The sequence below is a fragment of the Drosophila innubila genome (assembly GCF_004354385.1).
Source record: "Drosophila innubila isolate TH190305 chromosome 3R unlocalized genomic scaffold, UK_Dinn_1.0 2_E_3R, whole genome shotgun sequence".
Classification (NCBI taxonomy): domain Eukaryota; kingdom Metazoa; phylum Arthropoda; class Insecta; order Diptera; family Drosophilidae; genus Drosophila; species Drosophila innubila.
In genome coordinates this window covers 22,505,060-22,528,251 of record NW_022995380.1, presented here as the reverse complement: position 1 = coordinate 22,528,251, position 23,192 = coordinate 22,505,060, and the positions used below count along the sequence as shown (strand labels likewise).

The following is a 23,192-nucleotide window of genomic DNA, read 5'->3' as shown; positions in this document are numbered from 1 at the left end:
ATGTTGCTGTTTGTACAAAGCTTCAAATCTGGTTGTATATATAAATATATATATATAGATTCAATCCCCTCACCCCCTCCGCAGTCCGCACTTCCCACTCCACTGGCTTCATCCGCTGCCTTTTTCATCCGTTCCGTTTCGTTCCAGCCACAAGTTCGTCAATCTGTTGGCTGTTGGCTTTTGTTGTAACTGCCTCATCAAAAAGATTTGAGTAACAAATAAAAAAAAAAATATGTACAACGAAAATTTGTTGTTGCTGCCTCTCAACTGGTTGCTGCCACAGTCCCGCAGTTGTTGTTGTTGTTGCTGCTGCTCTTCAAGTCTTGTAAAGATTCATTTGGGTCCAATGCCTCATCTCTGGCCTCTTCTCTTGTTTGCACAGCTTGTGTAGGAAGCGCGGAGAGGGGGGAGGCATGCCCCCTTTATCATGAAGTTTTTGATACGTTTTCGATGCATTTATAAAACTATGCAAAATGTGAGTCACAGTAACAAACTTCTGGCAGCAACTGTACTCCGGAAATTATGCTTTGTTTTAGGGAATAATTCCGAAACTACACTAAAATGAAAAAACACCAACTTCTTAAATAAAGAACATTCATCTTAAATATTTTTTTTTTAAATAAGAACATTCGAAGACCATATTACTAAAACTAAGAATATTAATCTAAAAAGTCAATTAAAATAACATTTATAAAATTACCAAGACAGAATAAAATTTATAAAAGTCAAAATTAAATTAAAAACAAAAATTATAAATATATAGTTTTTTTTTAAATTTTGTTATTTGTTGATTTTAATTTTAAGAACATTTATTCTTAAAATAAGAATTTAATCCTATTTGAAATGTTCTTAAAACCAGAATGTATTTTCTCAATTTAAGATTTTCATGTTCTCGACACATTTCTTAGACCAAAACTCTTAGTTTTGAGAGCAAAATCTTGATTTAAGAAAACATTTTTTATCAGTGTAACCGTTTAATTTCCTTGAAAAAAACCAAATTGGACAACTATTTTGACTTTAAAGCTTCAAAAATCATCAGTAAAAAAGTGAAGAATAAATCTTAGTTAAACTCTAGCTTATAATATAGCTGTTTAAATCGAAATAATCATCAGAATAGTTCTGATTTTATGACAAAGTTCAGAAGTAATTCATAAACTTAAAATGATGCCATTAACTGCATCTTTAAGCCGCTGATGTCTGTGCTACTTGATCCTGCCACAAATCCAAGCAAAACAAGTGCAACAAAGCAAAAGCCAAGGCAACACATGTGTGTCTGTGTGTGTGTTGTCGTCTTGAATGAAAATCCAAACCAAATTGTGTCTTGGCCAGGTTGATTGCATTGTCGCTTTTGTCGCTTCTGCTTTGGGCATGCGCATGCATCTAATGAAGCTGCCTGACAATGGCAGGCTATTGAATAGTTTGAATTGTTGTGAGTGTATTCACACACACACACACACACACACATATAGAGAGTCATGAAGTCAGCGGCAATTACGGTAAAATCTCTGCTCGACGGTAGCCACAAAATGCCGCACGCTGTGGTTACGGATTAGAGGCGACAACCGTTGTACGTTGTCCCGTTTTTGACCCTTACCTTAACCCTAAGTTGCCGTTGTTGTTGTTTGTGTTTGATGTGTCCCGGTTTTGCGACTCCTTGGAATATGCACAGCAGGTTGCAGCTACTACTTGCGGCAGTTGCACTTGCCACAGCCAAAAGCCAAAGCCATTTAATGAGGCAGATAATCTGTGTTTTTGCTTTTGGGTTTCGCAGAAAGCGAATGCAAATCTAAATCCTTGCTAAAGGGAGAGATTTTCTAAAATTCCATATTTTTTTCTCTCTCTCTCTCTCTCTCTTTCTCTCTCTCTCACTTGGCTAGCAAGTGTCATTAGGCTGTAGCGGCGGCTTAAAGGAGTTTTCACTGTAGTATGTGTGTTTGTCGCCTCGTCACGCTGTCACTTTGTTGTTTTGTTGAACTGTCGATCTTGATTATGATTATGTAATACAATGTGCAAAAGTGTCAGCTTCCTGATAACATTTAATTTGCCATTTGTAAGTCTCCAGCTATACCCTCCCATCCCCCTCCCCTTCCTCTACCTCTAGCTCTGCTAATTGCAATCACAGTACAAAAAATACTTGCATTAAAAAAAAAAACAATAAAAGGGGGGGATATAAAAAAGTCGGCTTTAGCTTTAGCTTTAGCCTCTGTTCGTTGTTCGTTGTTCGTTGTTCGTTGTTCATTAATGTCGTTGTCTCTGCAATGCGCCACTTGACTTTTCCGCGTGGCAAAGTGTTTATTGAATTCGGTGGCACTTGCTTCACGCTCCTCCTCCCCTCCCCCTCTGCACATTCGCCTTGATTGCATCTTTGACGCGACTTGGGCTTGAACACTTGAAGCTGAAGCTGACTGCAGTAGCCCCTGCAATTAAATCTCCATTTACTCACTGAGATAGAGAGAGAGAGCGAAAAAAAAGTACCTTTTAATACCCCCACTCCCCTCTCCCCTCATCTTCCTCTCTTGCCTCCCTTTAACGCCTTAATCGCCGCGCGCAGCTTTAATTATGTGAATTTTAAATATTTACAAAAAGCTTAGCGCAAAAATCAGCGCAAAAAACTTTATTAATTATTTTACAGCATCTCAGAGATTTTTTTGTTGTGCTCTTGAGATTTCTTCTCGTTGTTGTTGTGTGTACGATTTTAATTCAATTTATGTAAACAGTTTGATGGCTGTTCGCTGCCGTCATGAGACTCGTTTTGCGCACACATAAATCAAATTAATGACAAAAAAATATGACGAAAAAAAAAACAGATAAGTAGTTATATTTGGTTAGTCGAGGTTTAAATACCCTTTATGAGTATTGCTATACCAATTATAATTCAGAACCATAGAACTTTTTGTTAAAATATGTATTCAATTTGTTGTAGAGAATTTTATTTTAAACAATCAATAATTTTTCGAATTAAATCTCGTATAACTTATCATTTGTATATATAAAATTTCTTTGTTAAAAGTACCGCTTATAAATTTAATACACCCTTTCTATTGGAATGTATAGATTATTCCTCTTAAATTAAGTCATTAGGAATTCAGTTGCAATTTGTTGATACAAGTCAAAAAAAAAAAACAAAAAAAATGAATATATAAATATTTATGTATAATTAATATAAAAATAATGCGGAATATGTTAATAGAGTAGTAGATATTTATTTTCGTCTGTAATTTGCAATACTCTTACCAAGCTTAACTTATTCATTCTAATTTCTACAGTTTATTACAGCTTAATACATGCAAGTTTTTGGGTCGCTAATAAAGTAATTTATAAATGAATTGAACGGTATTCTTAGTAAGAGGAATTTAAAAGTTTAAGAGAAATATTAAGAATTTTAAAGGCTAAGATAGAATTGAATTATAAATCTATAAACGATTGATTTCCATCATAATCAATTGCAATTTCAATCTGCTTAATATGCTATGATAACGCATAGCTTTTTTATATACTTTGTAGACATTCTTCTTCTCTGCTGTGCAACATGCAACATGGGCGTCGTTTCTTTAACGGTTCTCTTGATATTGTAGAACTTAACCGTTAATGATTTATTAAAAGCATTCGGCAACGCCTCAAAACTCGACTTTATATGACTGTATTATATATACTTGGTCACATATGTAGTCTTTCCTCCTCCCCCCCTACTCCTAATGCATCTTCTTCTTTGGCGTATCTTAAGTTGATTTGCTTTGCGTGTGAAACGCAACAAAACAATGGACAGTGGCTGAACTAACACCAGAAGTTAATGACAAGACAGTGACAATTGAAATTACATACACACACACACACAAGCACACATGTATAGACACACACACACAGATGCACATACAGTGACAGCAACTGGCAACTGACAAAAGTAAACGCCCAGTTTACCTGCCTTCAGTTGTGGTTCGTTTGTTGTTTTACCTGTTTGCTCAGGAGCGTGTTGAGGCATATATTAGATACACTCACACACACACAAACACACACATACACACTTGCCAGGCAACAGTGCATTCTCTCTCATTTGTATCTGTATCTATAACTCTGTTTGCTGTATCTACAACTGCAACTGCATCTGTATCTGTGTATCTGTCAGTCAATGTTACCTTTACGCTTGGGCCCAAAACGTCACACGTTAACTCAACGTCAACGCGCCAAGGAGTCGGCCAAAAGCCGCGCAGTCAGGCCAACAGCATTCAGTTTAGTTCGGTGCGAGTTTAGTTCATTTCGCTTTGATTCAGTTCGGTTCGGTGCGGTTCATAAATTGAAAAGAGAAGATGCTTTGATGTTATTTATCTGGCAGCTCAATCTCAAATCTCTCAATGTCAATGCCGAGTCGACATCCTCTAGAGTGCATCCACGTCTACATCAAAATCAGGAATCGGCATCTACATCAATTTCAATTTTGGACAACGTTTCCTTGCGGTTTGACGCCTCGGCTTTTAGCGCTTAATTGCGGCGTTTTCATTTAACAAATTGTTTCTGAGAACGTGTGCTACTCTCAAAGGAAGAGAAAGAGGTAGAGAAAGAGAGAGAGAGATAGCGATAGCGAGTATAAGTTATGTGCATATATTTTAGCTGATCGCCCACGCCTGAGAGTAAGAGAAAATAAGAGAAGCTCTACTGGAATTAGTTAAGCAAATAAATAAACCATTGCGATAATTAAGAATAACAAAAGGTCGACTAATGAAGTCGTATGTACGTCTCCCAGCACGAACTGTCGATCACACACAGACACAGATACAGATTCAGATACAGATTCAGATACAGATACAAAGATACAATTGTAGCTAAAGCAAAGAGATAGAGTTGCTTATAAAGCAACCTTTTTTTTATATTATTTTTATATGCAGAAAAATCAAAAAAATCTTTGATTTACACATAAAGCAAACACGACGACGACCGCTGAGCACTTGTCAATTTTTTCTGAACTTAACGAATTTTTATTTCAATTTTGGATGTTGATCGATCCGATCTCGGAAATCGCCAGATTGATACATTGTGCACGTTTTTTGGCTTATACGATGCCGACGGGGCCCAGACAAGACAACAACAAAAAACAACAACAAATACAACAACAAGCCAGGTTTACTTGCAGCGCAATTTGAATTTAGTTTTCTCGATTCTCGTTTTCTGTTTTCGTGTCTTGTCTGCGGCTTATTGTTAATTTCTAGAGAATTCCGTAAACGGAATCTCGCATGATTGATCGCTTATTTATTGCCACAATTCCACTCGAGCAGAGAGTGCGGTAGAGAGAGAGAGAGACACCCTTCTCACCTTGTTAATACATCAACAGTTGCAACAGTTTCTCACACACCAAATTAATCATCATTCAATTGCAGGCACGCATGCCGCGTCTGAATCGCAGTGTCTCCATGGAGCGTCTACAGGATTTGGCCACCTACTTTAGCCCCATACCGAGCATGGGCGTGGTTGGCGGCGTCTCCGATATGCCGCCGTATCCTCCGCATTATTCCAGCTACTCATACCAGAGTCCGGCTGCAGCAGCGGGCATGCCACCCAGCGCCCAACACGCTGCCCCATACGGACATGGACATGGACAGGCAGCTGCAACATTGCCACCACCGCCGCCACCGCATCATAGTCACAGTCATGGTCACACTCACAGTCACAGTCATGGTCATCATGCTGCCATGTTGGGTGACCTCTGCTCGGCTGCCGGCGGTCAACCGCATTATGGCCACAATTTGGGCTCAGCCGTCTCATCCAGCATGCACTTGACCAACTCCAGCCACGACGCTGACGGCGCTGCCGCTGCTGCTGCCGCTGCCGCCGCCGCTGCTGGCAGCAACTATAAGATGGAGCACGATATGATGTATTATGCGGTAAGTGGTCACATCGATAAGTCCGAATCTGATATGAAATGATTTTACATTTGTGAATATCTCTGTCTTTTACTTTACTTTAGAATACTTCTTCGGACATGAATCATTCGGATGGTTTTATTAACTCGATTTTCAATGATGAGGATCTTCATTTGATGGATATGACAGAAAGTAAGTGATAATCAGTTTTAAAAGTGATCATCATTGATATTCAACATAGATTAGAAAGACAGATTGGAGGCATAAAATATATGTAGAGATTGACTTAATTATAGTTACTTAAGAACCTTAAATACTTAATTAACATTAGGTGTTTTAATTAAAATTACACTAGTTTACAGAGTTTTCTAAAACCTCAAGAAATACAAAAATATAACATTAATGCCTTTTATATGAATCTATTTATTTTATTATAAATTAAGCAAAAAAAAAAATTATTGAGAAAAAAATGAAGAATAGGTAATCTTAGCAAAATTAAATATGTTAATGTTCTCTATCAAAACAATTATGCACTTGACATAATGAAAATGAGTTGATGTCAAAAATATCCAGATTCTTGCACATTAATTTGAGAACTGTACTGCTTAATCAATTGTCCCATAGTGCATTGAAATGTTAAATTATTGAACATATTGATGAAGTATTTAGCAATAATGGCTAAGCCGTTACGCCAACTACAACTGTTATTGATTTACTATTTCTGTATTTCAAACAATTGATCAACTTCTACAACACATAAAAGTTACGACAAAAGTAAGAGTCACACCCTCATACATAAATACATGCGCAATTGGCTCAACTAGAGCTTTTACTCAAGAATATCACTCAAATTGTAAAGGCAGAAAATAAGGCGCGTGCGCAAGCTAAGTCAACAACAATCAACAACATACACATGCAAACGGACGTATAAGAGTGAAGCAGCCAAAAAATATAAAAACCAACTGGCGAGCTTTTACGACTGTCGCTGTTGGCACATTTTGGTTTTCGGCTTTGTTGGCCTGCACTGCTTTGCGGTATTCTGATTAGCATAAAATTCGTTAAAATTAGTTTAAATTTGAGTGAATATCGCTTGCTCAGCAGCGCGAGCTCAATCGTATCGTTGTCGCGTTCGCGCTCGGGTTCGTTTTCGCTCGGTCTGCTCGTGTTTCGCGCTCATTTCAGACAAATGAATCGTCGCCGTATGTAGGAGAGGAGAAAAGCAAAGCAACAAGAACGCAACACGAGTCCGAGTCAATCAGTCGAACACGAACAATCGAATACGATAGTGAAGTAAATACAAAAAAATACACTCCTACAATGATATGAATAATAGCAAACAAAAGTACAATAAATATTAGAATAAATTAAATAAATAAAAGAAATCGATTACGTGTGAGAAACGTGACATTCAACGGAGCAACCACTAACTAATATAATTAACATAAATTAATAAATGAAACAATGACGCACTTGGCACATTGAGCACAATTGCTAAACATACAAATATACACAATATTGTTGCGATAATTCACATGTATAATAGTACTCACATGTACAAACATTTATACATCCAAATGTATATTACGAATTTAGAACATTTGATGACGCGCGAGTAACGTATTTTTGTGCAAGAAGACGAACAACAACAAAATACCAAATAAAAGGAAAAAAAATCAACTAAAATCGAACAACAAACTGAAAATAATCGAGCAACGAACACGAGAAACAGCCCCAAAAACGGCTGCCGAGACTAGACAGTAGAAAAATCAACAGGTGAGAGTGTGAAAATGAGCAGCATCCGACTCTTTTTTGATGGCAACAGAGAGAGAGAGAGAGGCAGACGAAAAGTTGCGGGTGGTGGCCGCCAGCAGCTAATGTTTTATTTTTATGCTCAATGGAAGTAGAAAAGTAGCATGCAAATCAGCCCAAAACCCATTTAAATATTTATATTTGCCGCGTAACAAATTTTTTCATTAGTCATGCTGCGCAACCAGCTCTGCTGATATCAGCAAACTTGCGCACCGACGTCGACGTCAGCGTCAACAGCAACGGCGAACGGCAACGTCGGCGACAATAATGTTCTTAAAGCTCTCTTACTGTGCTGTTGTTGTTGCTCTTGCTCATGCTTTTGCGCTCTCACGCGCTCTGTCGCTCTCTCTAATGCGCGCTCAGCAAAAGTTTTATTGCTGCTGCTGTCGCCGTTGGCTGTTTACTATTTTTAAACTGCTGAGTCATCTGTTCGGAGCAAAAACGTTAAAGCACAATATCAAAAATTCGCTGTATGATATCGTTGAGTTGTTATTCTAGCGCGCTTATGTACATGTGTCCGCATACAAGCGCATATCAGTATAAATGTATACGTTAATATTTATTGTGTCGTATACGCATCCACTCTCACCCTTCCTCCCTCTGTCTCTCATGCATGCATTTCGACATAATTACGTTACTTGTGTTACGTGTTTACGTTTACGTTTGCATATTTTCTTTTTGGCAATTTTTGAACACTGACAAACGAAGCTCGAATTCGAAGTCGAATTAGCTTTTAGCTGACTGAAAAAACGTGCGAATGCTTTAACCGCTATCTTTATAACTTCCGTTATTAGGTTTCTTAAAGCTTTTTTTGTTTTTTTAATTTGTGGCATGTTTTGGGCGTCGTCGGTGCCACATGAACACATCTATGAATTGCACTTGTCCCACTGATAACTTCGACCTACAATTTAGTATTATATTTTGCCAAGTCATCAATGTTTATGGGCTTGACCTTGTCAGTGCCGGCAGAAGTACTTATAAGTAGTATATATGTACTCGTACATGTACTTATATGTACTTACGTTAATCGGCTCACATATTGAATAATTAAGCGAAAATTGGGTTTAATTACAAGCCAACAAGTGTGATAATGATTTGAGCGTCTTATCAGCTTATGGGTTTGCACATGTACTCTCATTATCTATTATCACTAAACTATCTACATCTCGCTTTCATCCTGCACTTCTCTTTTCGCTCGAATAAAACTATATACTATATAATATATAATACATAGTATATAGGATCATAGTACATAACAACACATGCCAAAAAGTGACGGAAACGATAAGATAAAGTCGAGATTCCAAAAAAAAAATATACATTTAACACGTAGAACAGTCTTCGCATGGAATACATTCAAATATTTCGCAATCTATAAATATATGTAGCTACTATACCTCAGACTATACTACGAGTATTCCTATGGAATCGAAAGTAAGACGTTGCAAAACTGGTAGACGCAATGCCACACAGATAACTGTATAGATAAGGTAGCACTCGGTTGATAAGCTGTGTGCGATTGGAAAACTCGTACCTATTATGACTGCTCAGTTTTCTGTTTTTTTTTTTTTCATTTTAATACCTGCTGTGTCTAGAAAAAATTGCTGAATAATCGTAAAAAATCATTATATAGATTGTGGAGAAACCAACCGAATCTTGTCTAGAAATTGGAAAATATAACAGACTTACGCTCTGGCATTTAAACTAGCTAATATATTGTTTAAGACCGTATTGAGATTAATTAATAAAATTAGCAATTTATGTTGACTTTTACCAATGATTTAATAAATAAGTTGTATAAAGAAATATGATACAATTTTAAGCATAACTTTTATTCGAAATAGAGATATTGCAGTACAAAAATCATAATGAAAGGAGTTGCATTGATTTTAATTTAATTAACTAAATTAATTTGATACAATGATGATTTAATAAATAATTTGTATAAAAAAATATGATACAGTTTTAAGCATAACTTTAATTCGAAATAGAGAATATTTAATAAAGAATAATTTGATTAATATTGTAGTATAAAAATCATAATGAAAGGAGTTGCATTGATTTTAATGTAACTAACTAAATTAATTTGATACATTTAATAAAAAATGATTTAATTAGTAATTTGTATAAACAAATATGATACAATTTTAAGCATAACTTTAATTCGAAATAGAGAATATTTAAAAAAGAATAATTTGATTATAACAAATATATATTTCAATACAAATACAAAACAAATTCTAGAAAAACCCAATCAGACTAAAACGAATTGGTATCGGTGTTAGTAATAGTATTAATATTGTAGTATATTATGAAAGGAGTTGCATTTATTTAAATTTAATTAAATAAGTTACTATGATACATTACATTGATTACTAATTATTTCTCAATTCAATTTATTCTATCCCGTTTTAGGTTTCTGTCGCATGGTGGACAACAGCACAAGCAACAACTCCTCGGTGCTGGGATTGCCGAGCAGTGGACATGTGAGCAACGCGGGCAGCTCGACAGTGACGGGCGGCAATCACGCGAATGTGAATGCGGTACCTGGTGGCGGTGTTGTTGGCGTTGGCGTTGGCGCTGTTGCCGGTGGCGGTGGCGTCTCCTCTATGAGTGGCGCTGGAGCTGTGGGCGGTGCTGGTGGCATGACCAGCGATCTATTGGCTAACGGTGGTGGCGCTCAGGGTGGCGCCGATCGCTTAGACGCATCCAGTGACAGTGCCGTGAGCTCGATGGGCTCCGAACGCGTTCCCTCGCTCTCCGACGGCGAGTGGGGCGAGGGCAGCGACTCTGCCCAGGATTATCATCAGGCCAAGTACGGTGGACCCTATGACTTTAGCTACAACAACACACGTCAGCCGCCAGTGGCCCAGAAGAAGCATCAATTGTATGGCAAGCGTGATCTTCACAAGCAAACTCCCAGCAGCCTGCCACCAACGGCGCCACCTGTGGCAGCCACCGCACAGACACAGTCACAGCAACAGCAGCAGCAACAGTCGCAGGTGCAGAGCATCAAGTATGAGTTTGAGGCAGGTCCGACGACCTTTACGAGCATGCAACGCAGTGGCAGCGTCGGTGAGGCAGCCGCCATGGCACCCGTTCTGGCCAAGGATTATCATCAGGCCTATGGGATGAGTGCGAGCAGCGCCTTCACGGCGGATTACGGCATGCCACGTGCCCCATTGACGCCCCAGGATCTGGTGCAACTGAATCACACCTACGCACTGCCACATGCCACTGGATCCCTGCCCCAGGGAAGCGGCTCGCTAACCAGACCCCAGGCACGTGACAAGAAGCCAGTTGCCGGCACCAAACAGTCATCGAAGTCCAGCAGCAATGCCTCCTCCCTGGAGGATGAGCACCTGTCGCGGGATGAGAAGCGAGCTCGTTCCCTCAACATCCCCATTCCCGTTTTGGATATCATCAATTTGCCCATGGATGAGTTCAATGAGCGGCTGTCCAAGTACGATTTGAGCGAGAATCAATTGTCGCTCATACGCGACATTCGGCGTCGTGGCAAGAACAAGGTGGCAGCTCAGAACTGCCGCAAGCGTAAGCTCGATCAGATACTCACCCTGGAGGATGAGGTGAACACGGTGGTGAAGCGCAAGACGCAATTGAATCAGGATCGCGATCATCTCGAAAGTGAACGCAAACGAATTTCCCACAAGTTTTCCATGCTGCATCGCCATGTTTTCCAGGTAAGTCAACGACACAAGGGTTGTAAATTTGAGTGGAAGCATTGATGTCGATTTGTATTGAGGCATGTATCTAATTGTGTTTCTTTTTCCATTTCTAGTATCTGCGCGATCCCGAGGGCAATCCCTGCTCGCCAACTGATTACAGCTTGCAACAGGCTGCCGATGGTTCGGTCTATTTGTTGCCACGCGACAAGACCAACGACAGCGGCAACACGGCAACAGCTGCTGCCAGCGCTGCGGCTGCACCGCAGGCGTCGTTGCACAGTCATCAGAGTCATCATCAGGTGCAACAACAGACGCAGCATGTGCCACTGCAACAGCAGCAGCAGCAATCGCGACTGCCGCCACATTTGCAACAGCAGCAAGCGACAACACACCATCAGTTGCTGCCACAACAGCAGCAGCAACAGCAACAACAGTCACAACAACAACAGCAACAGGCGCCACATCAACATCAGCACCACAAGGAATGAAAGTATCTGCTGCGAATAGCCGCAACAACGAGCTGGTTGTCTAACTTTCAGCAACAGCAGCAACAATTGCAGCAGCAACAATTGCACTGGCAACAGCAGCTACAGCTACAACAACAATGTTACGATTATTACAACAACAGTGATTTGTATTACTGATTCATTTTGTAGTTTACCATTTGTAATTGTTGTTGCTGCTGCAATGTTCATCACCTTTTCATGGTCACTGGATTGTTGCTGTCGCCTGAGAAAATGTTGCTGGCAACATTTGCTGCTAAGGAGAAAAGCAAGCTGAGTTTCTGCATCGGGATTTGCACATCCCTTCTTCCTCTTTCCTCTCTCTCTCTCTATCTCTCTCGCCCTCATTCGCATGGTTTATTTTTTATTACTTTTATAAAGATGCTTGTTATTTATTTTTAAACTCTTGAGAAATTGCCTTTTATATTCTTTATTAATTAAATGGCTTTTGCAAATTGTTATATTCCTTACACTTTCGCTTTTTTGAAAATAGAACAAATGTCATGAATTGTGATAAATAATTGGTATAAATTTCATATTAGTTGATTGAAAATCCGACAAGCAGCCAACAGAAAAAAAAAATAGTAACAATATCTGGAAGTTTATATTTTTTAGATACATTTTTTGTAAATCATTATCCTCTCCATAGTATCATTCATTACAAAACACAACTTATCAACGCGTCGTCCAAAATGAATTTTGATGCTAAAAACCATTTACATTTACATAATATTAGTCTGTAAAATAAACATAAATATGAGCACATGTATAAATAGCTGTTAGGTTTAAATTGTAAAGGTTTGAAACGGAAAGAAAAATATTGCTGGACATTTCATGGACTCGCTCGTAAGACGCCTAGTTTTTAATAAACAAACAAACACACACACACACACACCCAACACACACTTCCACACAAACACACACAAAGTAAATTAAAGTTAGCGTATTATTTACTAATACTTTTAAGGTTTAGCTCATAAACATCTTGTAAATACATAAACATAATTAATTAGTTAACTTAGTTTATTCACTCTAATCCACTCGGAGCATTAGGCCAGAGCTAAATGTAAATTAATAACAACTAAGTAACCACAAAGAAACTAAAAAAAAAAGAAAAAAATCTACAAAAACAAAGGTCGCTCTGACAGAAAAACAAAAAAGAAATATTAATATTTAATATTCTTAACAAAATGTCCTATTGCATAAAGAAAGAGTTGAAAAACCAGAACTTATTTATATGATGTACACAGATCAGATACAAATAAACAAAAAAAAAAAGCAAAACGGAAAAGAAAACTATTGTTAAATACATATACATGAATATATAAATATATATATTTAAATTGTTGCAATTAATTTCGCGCATCTCAAAATAATTATCGCAAAACCGGAAACAAAAAACAAAAAAAAAACTTTAAGTGCGCAAAGAAAAACTAAACACAAAAAGCGAAATTATTTGTTGTAAATTGTACTAAATACTTTACTTAATATGTCTATAAACATTTATACACACACAAACATACATACGTAAACAAATACATTTACATATTATATTAACAGAAATTTAAAGTAAAATAATTTATGTTCAAAATACTTCAAACATTTCTTTCATTTTGATTCGAGTCACATACAGAATATACACATATAGAAGTGGAAGGATATGGTCTAAAAACGCTCGTTCCATATCAAAACTATGATTATAAAATTGATTTGAAGGAAATATTTGAAGTCCGAGCATAAAAGAGTTCTGGTACATACTTAATCGTATGAATGTTTCTATATTGTATATGGTTATATTATCTAAGAAACTTGTATGCTTCACAAAAACACAAAAAATTTCCTCAAAACCGAAAAAAAAAACGAAATAAATGAAACAAACTTACAAAAAAAAACTGAATGAAATGCGTTTTATTTGATTTAATTATTATTTATTTCCCCTTATTTTCCGTTGGATGTTTATTTTTATATTATCTAATTTCGAAATTTAACTTTTCATCAAATTTTTAATTTTATTGCAGTTCTTTGACATTTTGAAATTTTTTATTGTTGTTTGATTTCGAATCACCCTGTTTAGGTACAGCGCATAAAAGTATGCCAAGCTTTCAAAAAATACTTACTGCGCTGAGAAGTATGCTACGATAATTTTACACAAATTTAATAAATCGAGCGCGATTTCAAAATTTTACAAAAAATAGTTTAAACAAGCAATAAAAAAAAACTATGACGGCAAATTCAATGAAATACGAAATTGGATAAAAAAAAGGTGCTGATTTTAATGACAGTTAAAAGTTATTCATCTTAGCGGGACAAATTAGTTTTGTGGATTAAATGGCGTTAGTAAATGGCCAAACAAGTTTGTTAGAGAGAGAAAAGCGATTGAGCAGCAGTGCAAGATGACTTCTGTTGCCGCCTTTGAGTTTATTTCGAGTTTAGCTTGAGTGAAAAACGTGCGTTTTGTTTTGTTTTGTTTCAGGTGCATGTATGTATATTTTGGTCTTTTATTTTTACAATCTTAATGACACTTATGAATAGCATGTAAATAAAATACATCAATTAACATTCATATGCTCATTCCATTTATTGTCCACACATTATAACAATTGAAGCTCATATTTGTTTTGTTTCATTCTCTCTTCTTATTTTAGCCATCTTTCGCGGCGTATTTTAAAATTTGGAATATTAGGTATATGTATATTTTTAATTGTATTTGTATAATTAGTTAATCATTGAGTAATTAATTGAGATATTGAACAATTATATTAAAAGTTGGTTTAAAATTCATTAACATTTTGTCTCTTTTTACATTACGTTAAATATAATTTATGAGCTTTACATAATATCGTTTACATAGTTTACAAGGAAGTTTGCAGCATTTTGGTTTCAATAATTTGCATTTGTTATATTTTTTATACATATCGTTCCGTTTTTAGATTTAATATCAATTTTAATGCTTATGTATAATAAATTCATTAAAGCTAACACTAACAAAATAGACTATCCAGCAATTAAAAAAATCCAGAATCCAGAAGCAATCCACGGGGATAGGAAACGATGGATAAATCTTCTGGATTTCTAGATTTAAGGGTTCGCAATTATTTTTAGGGTTTTTAGGTTTTCACAGCTAACAGAGCTGCAGTTTGAGTGCCCTCTGAATTGTTTTTTTTTTTTTTTGTTTATCTTTAAGACTATTTGTAATTAGAATTCTATGAGCCTACACTTAGAACACAACATCAGATCGCGGGGAGACTTGAGGAGGGGGGATTGACGTGACTCTGACGCAGTTCCTCAAATAATATCAGCACATGGAATCGATGGGCAGCTGATCTTGTTTAATGCTCAGTCGACGGGGATTTGACTGTTTGGTACGATTACTGCCATTGCCAGAGTGGGGCACAATGGTAACGCTCTGATGGCTGCCAGTGCCACTGCCAACATTGAGCGTACTGAGGCTGTTGTTGTTGCTGTTGTAGTTGCTGCTGTTTATGGAATTACCGGAGTTGGTTCTCTCATTAATACTTGTTAGGTTGGGTATGCTCGGCGCCGTTGTCGTTATGGAGATGTTATGTCCGCCCATTGTGAACGAGGCGCCGGGCTTGTTATTGTTGTTCAGCGGCTCCAGTTCACTGGCCAGCACGCCGTTCGGTATGGAATGCGAGCGAATTGGCAGGCGACCCGAGTCCAAGGACTCGTCGCTCGCCGGATCCAAATGATCCACTGAAGCGGCCGACGCTATTCGCTGTAACATGCTGGCCGCTGAGAGCGTGCGATCCGCAAAGGGAACTGCAGAAGAGAAGGAATGAGAATAATTTGGATACTCTTTCAAATAATTTTAGACTTACCTATGCCGCTCTTGGTGCTTCTCGTGTACTCGGACTTGAGCTCGTCCAGCTGCTTGGCACTGCACAGTGGCGTGTCCACGTCGTAGGTGTTGTTGAACAACGTGTAGTCCACCTCGTACTCGCCCGTCTCCTTGCGAAAGGACACCACATTGACGAACCGATGACCCCAGAGTATCTCCGAGGGCAAATAGCTGCTGCGTGCCTGTGTCGTCATGCCCGTGGACTCAATGACACCCTCTGTGAAGATTGAAAGATTAGCAAGAATGCCAAATGAATGATGCTTCCTTTAACTTACCCAGCATGACAACCACCTCGAAGCGCTCCTTGAGCATATCCGAGGCGGACAACATGTACAGTGGACTATTGCGATCGATCTTGTGCACAATTGTCGTGGGCCAGATGAACATGAGGCGATCCTCGCCACCATCGGCTCCCACATGCAACTCCTGCTGGTAGAAGGGCAGCACCTCGCCCTCCTTGGTCACCTTCTTGCGTATGACCTGTGCCCTCACATGCGCCTCAATGATGTGCGACTTGCGCATGTCGCCCACGCGGAACATCAGACACGGCGTCCCATCCCGATGGCAGATGACGGCGTTTCTCGAGAAGAGCAGCGTCTGGGCGCGCTTCTTGGGTCGCGACAACTTGGCAAACACAATGCCCACCATGAAGGCCTGAATGAAGACGCCCGTGATGCACTGAATGCACATGGTGAATATCGCCTCGGGACATTCCTCGGTCACATAGCGATTGCCATAGCCGATGGTCGTTTGCGTTTCCACCGAGTACAGGAATGCAGTCATCATACCCTTCACCTCCGTTACGCACACGGTATGCGTCATATTGGCAATCAGCTCCGGCTGTGTGTTCCGCAGATGAATGTACTCCAGGTCATTGTGGGCAAAGGCAATCGTCCACCAGATGAAGGCGAAGAAGGCCCACGAGATGACGAAACTGGCCGCGAACACGAGCAGCGTCCAGCGCCACTGTGCGTCCACGAGGGTCGTGAAGATATCCTGCCACAGATAAATAAACTTTTAAAGATACAATACATCAATTACCTCTCCTCACAGTTGTGCAACAAATTGAAGCAACGCATTTCTAAATATACATTTCTACATTTTTACATTTCTACATTTCTACATTTTATGCGGCGCTTGCATAACGAGCACATGTATCTGTATCTGTATCTGCATCTGTTGCTGTTTCTATCAATCTACCCCCGGGTGTGAAAGCGTGTGTGTGTGTGTTAGTGTGTGTGTGTTAGTGTGTGCGCATCTTAAGCTAAATATAAATGTACAAATGTACGTGTATCTGAATGTATCCTCTCACCTGCAGATAACGGCGACGTCTCTTTGCCACATTCCCCTGCACCACGTTGCATTCACCATGCTTAAATACGACACGTTTCCGGACACGTCGTGAGCTGAATCTTGTCTGTCGGTACCTATTTAAGAGAGCACAAAAGAGAGCCAAATTAGTAATAATAATAGAGACGATAAATAAAATTAAACAAAGAGTTTCAGATAATTTAAAAGATGCTTAAGATACTTTAATCAAGGAATTGTGTTGATGATGAAAAAAATTTACTTTATAAAATTATTTAATTATTTTAACAATAATATTTAGTTAACATCAGTTAAAATTTAAACAAAATTAGCAGCTTCGATTTTATTTAACCATTGAAATAAAATATAAATATAAAAATATAAATAAATACATTTAAATATAAAAATATAAATAAATACATTTAAATTTAAGACGTCCTGGGGTTTTATATTTAAATTTGCACTTCTTTTTTATTATAGTTGATTGTGGTTCTCGTGGTTTCTTTTTAAAATAACATTCAATTGTCAATCTTTATTTCTTTGTCAAAACAATTACTTGAAACACTGTAAGTGTATCTCTCATTAGCAAACAATTAAATATGCTTTATATACTTTAGCTATACTATAGGTGCGCTGTTCTTATCAATAGTGCTGATAGTCTATATATAAATACTTATGTTCCAGCTCTGTCTTTAAGAACATCTTGTCACTGTCTCTTTTGTTGCTATCTGCTAAATGCTCATTAGAATTAGGAAAAATCAACATAATGCCTCAAATAATTTTATAGAATATTTTTGCCCTCTAAAAATAAGTTTTGTCTATAGCTTGAATGCATTTTAAACAAATTAAATTGTTTAAATTATGATTTTCCCTTTGTAGAATAAAAACAGGGAATTCAACAATAAATTCTCTGGAGAGCACAAAGAGCAGATGCCAGTCAAAAAGAAGAAGAGACTTGTTCATAATATAAAAGCAGATTGTCCATTGCCATCATTGTGATTGATAAATTGTAGCAAAAACAGGAAATGTAATACATACAAAATATATATAAACATACATAAAGATAGATATATATATACATATATTTATCGGAATATCCAAAGGAACAAAAGATACACTCTCGAAAAGGTTTAAAGCAAACAAATGTCATACCAGAAATCAATTTGGCCTTTTCTTGTTAAATTCCCTCTGACTTAAGCTCAAATTAAAACTACCCTATTCGCAATGGATACAGCGTATAGTTACCAGAGTAGAGCCTGTAACAAAATGCTCGCAAAGCACACAACAAACAAAAAACCGATAACGTACAGCATTAAGACTCGTAATTAGTCAAATAATCATTTAAAACACTTGTAACTGATAAGCAATTGTTTTTGGACTGCACACGGGAAACTGTCCTGCAGTTCCCTACAGAGGATTAGCAATTATTTCTCCGTTTTTAGCTTTAGGGTTTAGAGCTTTCGTCAGAAGCTTTCTCACAATCACGGATCAAGAGTCAAAATTGCACTGTGAAGATGATTTTTTGAAATCGAGACCGATTGTAGTTTCACTCAGAGTAATTATAACTGTAATCTCAATGTGACAACTGTAAACTGTCAACTGTAATGTTACTTACTCGCTTTACAACAAGAACAACAGCTGAGATTTGTTGTTGTTCTGTTTTGGTTTGGCATTTCATTGCATTTTGCACGCTTAATCAGCATGCCACGCTCTGTCCGCTCCATTCTGCCTGCGTATGCAAAAGTCCCCACATGGGGAAAAAGAGTAATCACTGGCAGCACTCAAAGCTCTTTATCTCAAGAGCGTAACTTGAGTTTAAGCTCAAAAGTTTGCAGATCACAATGGCATGCAAATGAGAAGGTACTCTGAAATCTGAGAAGCAGTTGAAAATGTCCTGTGCTCAAGCAAAGCAAGCAGTGCGCTTGGTGCAGTGATTGACGCAACTGCTTGTCTTGCTGTTTACTACTCGTAATATATTCTTGAATAACTTTTGTGTGTGCTACCCGATCTTTATGAAATTTTCAGAAAAGAACAAAAAAAAATTAACATATATTTTAAAATAATTATCATCGTTTATTTTGTGGTATAGCTGACTACAAAAAGTTGAGTTTGCCAAGTTATTATATAGAAAGAGGAAAGAAGAGAAGTTCAACTGACGGATCGTTCTGGGCGTCATCCTCACATAAAAACAAATGATATGCCGCACAAACAAATTCGTAGAAATCTCCACAAACTTGACAAGATAATTCATTAGTTAAGGCTTTCGATATTTGTTGTTGTTTTTTTAAGTGATTTCATGCAAAAAAACAAAAACCGGTTTCTAAAGCGTTGTTTTGTTTGGTTTTATTTTTGTTTTTACTTTGTCAACTGCAACATGTCTTTGCGAGTTTGTTATGACTAAACAGTCAGGGGCAGGTTGATCTGTTGCGGTTGCCAACGGCATCCGAAGCAGGTTCAATAGAATTGCACTGACTCATTCGAGAGAAGTTTTTAAAGTATTTTAAAGGGTATATAAAATGTGATAAAGCAATGTTTTCACGAGAACAGCAAGTTCTACAAAATTATAGAGAGACTGAACACTCATGACGTCACGACTTTGGATTCAAGTGAGATAAGTGAAGTAAGTTAATTGCGGGCAATTAATGTTTAGCTGACAGATAAAAACAATAACAATAGCAAACAATAACAAGTAAGAAAACTGACCTTAGACATGGCTAAAGTAGCGACTAATCACTGAAGGTTTCCCCCATAGGCCAAAAAGTTATTTTGGCCAACAGCCAATAAATTATAATTGCAATTGCAGTTTGCTATTCTTAAAAGTAACTTGACTATATAATGTTGACCTAGGTCGGGATTCCTGATCATTCACAGAACACAACAAAAAAATCAGAATCCGAAATTATTGAAAGAATCTGTTGAAAATCATTGACGTCATTTATGCCAAAAGCAATTTCCACTTGACTTAATGTTATGCATATATTCAATTTAAGAAGTGTTGGAAATATCTTATACTATAGTTTTTACGGCTATATAGTAGATGTCAGCATATAAAGCATGACCAAAAGTGCAGTGTAGACAACACTAGACATTTCTATATGTTTTCTGCATGATTTGTTTATACATGTGCATTGCCAAGAGCCAAATGCCAAAAGTCAGCTGAAAATGTATAGATCTATGGGTATATATACATTAAGATATATGTATGTGTAGTTAGAAAAATCTATTGATAGAGCTGTCATATGCAAATGTGCTAGTGTCACCATTGGACATTGATCAGCGTGTGCGCCGTGTTAAACAGCTAAATACCAACTAGATGGGCACTTAAAGATACTGATCGACTGACAAATACCTAGCTTAAAATTCCTGTAAACATGTTTACATTTAGACATACTTAAATTTACATATTAAGAATTCCCTCTGATGCTCTTTGATCCTTAAATCTATTAAAACATTTAGAATAAATAAAATATATGCTGAATAATTTATAGTTAACTCAATTGCATGCAAATTACAGCTGCATTTGACGTCTATAGATCCTATAATCTATGAGGTCAAATTGTTACTGTGAATCGGCTAATTTGCTGAGTTTTGGGAATTAAAAATGTTCCATTGTTGTAAACCCCTTTTAGCCAGTTTATTTGAGTTTGTTGATATCGAAAAACAGATGTATAAAGTATATATGGTATATGTATATATTCTATGTATTCTTACAATTTAGTATATCTTGCTATGATGATGCGCATACATAGATATATTTTTAGCTATGCTTTGTATAATCTCCCCTTGGGAAATCGCAAGTAAACAGCAACTGGAAAAGCGTTGCATGCAAATATTTGTAGCGGGATTTTAATGAAATGTACACACATTGATCTACATAAACGTAAATGGTAAAGATATACTAACTAGTATCTGGCCCACACAGATAAAACACTTGTTTAAATTGAATTTTTTATATATGTAGGTATTTTCTAGGCAAATGATCACTTGAGTTGAGTCACATATTTGCAAATTAATGCGATTCGTCATTGATCGATTTGTCAAACGTTGACAGGTGTAACGAGATCAACGATTGATCGATATACTTAATTATCGATATTACCTTAGCAGCTCCTCGCGCCAGGATTGTTCACTGGAATGCGTTGCCCGATAAACGATCATCGATAAACGACTGAAACTGCGTCGCAACTCTGACATTTTTGGTTTTTGTTGTTATTTTTTTTTAATTATTTATTCGTGATATTTTGCAAAGATTGTAAACACTTAAGCCGCACTTATAATTATTAAAAATACTCGTTGAGGGCGAAAAAATACTGTTGTTATTATTGCTAAGATATTGAATTGAATTGCGTTTGGTTTTTTAATTTTTGCCTTTTTTTGTAATGTGAAAAAACGTTTCGTATCGTTTTTTTTTGTGTTCTAGTTTGTCATTGTTATAAAAATAAAACACAGACAATGCTTCTGCAGCAGGCGACAACGAGCCGAGTAGCCCCAGCCCAAGAAGTTATTTAAGCCATTTCTTAGCATTTTGTTAACACTTTTCAATTAGTCTTGAACAAAGACCCTTCAACTCAGCAATATATATCTATGTGATCAGCTTTATAGTCTTTTTTTTTTGTTCTTGTCTATATTCCTATAGTTCTGTTTCTGTTTTCGAATGTGAACCGAACGATCGAGCAACATTTTACCAACTGAATTGAACTGAATATACGAATGCGAACACAAATACGAATGCGAATGAGAATATCTATGTGGATATTACGAGCTGCGGCAGTTCAAGTACCCCACAGATCCCCCTACACACAAAAAATACCACCTCTCTTTTCTGGCCGTACTCGTTCAATGTTCTCTCTCTCTTTCTTTCTCGCTCCCTCTCTGAATCGAAAAACAAATATCATTCAAGTATGGTTGCCATCCAATTGCACATGTTTCAACTACAAAGAGTACGAATACGAGTATGTAGATCGGCATGGACACAGCTAATGTCATATATCTATAAACAGTTATCATACTTACATACTTACACATATATCTAGCGCTGTCTAATATCTAATGTCTGCCTCATTATCTCTATACATTCACACTTTTATCATTATATCAATTTGATGACAAATGTTTGACACGTTTTGTTGATTATGGTCAAGAATTTTCATTTTTTATTTGTTGATAAATTACATGTTCCATTAGGAATATTTTCTATAAAAAATCTAAAACCAGATTTATTTTTTATTATTTATTTCTGATAATTCGAGTTTATTTTATTTTATTATTATATTTTAATGAGAAAAGTACCTGCCCAAATGCATATATATTTGTCATTGTAATGATCCGTAAACTTTTCCAAGACGTCACTTAAATGCGAATATATATAACTAATATAATCCATTCATATATTTATATTTATTTGAATGTGAATATGTTTTTGTCAAATATTTTTCTGAAACGCAGAAATAACGCCATATATATACACAAGCATATAGATTTGAGCATAGAGGTAAATATATATACTCTATATTCGGCATTGCTGTATAGCAGCACCCTCTAACCGGTTCATTCCGCCCAATATCTATACAAAAGCGATTAACAAAGTGAGAGCTTTTGGTTTTGGTCGAATAAAAATAGCACCAGATCCCAATACTCATAAAGGAGGCTTGTTCCGTATAACCTGATCGTAATAATTGTATAACTTTTATTATAACATTAATCTGAATATATTGTAACTAAGATCTTAGAGAAATTAGCAATTGAAATTGTTACGCTAATTGTTTGTGAAATTCTTAATATGTGTGATCGTATCGCTCGTATGATTAGATTAATTCAAACATATTCACGATCATTCAAGAAACTCACAGATTTCATCAACAAGTGGAATTAAAAGAGGACTGCCTATTAATTCTAATCGATTGTGAAATAAGTTGACCGTATAACTTGTGTCGTAAAGTTATTATCGAGTCAATGATCGTATAATTTATGTCGTAAAGTTATTTCCGAATTTATGCACGATCAATCTTGGATCTCGAGGCAAATAATAAGCAATTGAATTTTTGCATATTTATGGTTTTGCTCGTTTACACCTAGGATTCCCATCAATCAAATGTATGCTTGGTCAAACCTTTGTTAGCTGTCGTAACTCAAGTGTGTGCTACAATCGGAAGACCCTCTTTAGACCTACATATAT

General features: G+C 36.9%; 2 protein-coding genes across 12 annotated transcripts in view; one reads left to right on the top strand and one right to left on the bottom strand.

Annotated features, from left to right (window-relative positions):
- The window catches only part of LOC117792138 (segmentation protein cap'n'collar), a 36,800-nt gene extending 23,549 nt beyond the window's left edge, over window positions 1-13,251 (top strand). The window contains exons 6-9 of one of the 2 annotated variants that reach the window (XM_034632136.1): window positions 5,370-5,873; window positions 5,957-6,044; window positions 10,077-11,362; window positions 11,461-13,251. In XM_034632136.1, the coding sequence (XP_034488027.1) occupies window positions 5,370-5,873; window positions 5,957-6,044; window positions 10,077-11,362; window positions 11,461-11,835 (2,253 nt within the window). In that variant the 3' untranslated portion in view covers window positions 11,836-13,251. Of the gene's footprint in view, window positions 1-5,369; window positions 5,874-5,956; window positions 6,045-6,826; window positions 7,626-10,076; window positions 11,363-11,460 lie in introns of those variants that run through there. The other variant, XM_034632137.1, reaches the window with a different exon arrangement.
- Window positions 13,252-14,403: 1,152 nt separating this feature from the next.
- LOC117792141 (G protein-activated inward rectifier potassium channel 3) overlaps window positions 14,404-23,192 on the bottom strand; it is a 29,608-nt gene continuing 20,819 nt past the window's right edge. For 4 of the 10 annotated variants that reach the window (XM_034632142.1, XM_034632141.1, XM_034632143.1 and 1 more), the window contains 4 exons: window positions 17,022-17,136; window positions 15,985-16,723; window positions 15,690-15,926; window positions 14,404-15,630 (listed from right to left, as the gene is read on the bottom strand). In XM_034632142.1, coding sequence (XP_034488033.1) covers window positions 15,146-15,630; window positions 15,690-15,926; window positions 15,985-16,723; window positions 17,022-17,136 — 1,576 coding nt within the window. In that variant the 3' untranslated portion in view covers window positions 14,404-15,145. Of the gene's footprint in view, window positions 15,631-15,689; window positions 15,927-15,984; window positions 16,724-17,021; window positions 17,137-18,262; window positions 18,352-21,116; window positions 21,842-23,192 lie in introns of those variants that run through there. The other 6 variants (XM_034632144.1, XM_034632151.1, XM_034632145.1 and 3 more) reach the window with 5 other exon arrangements.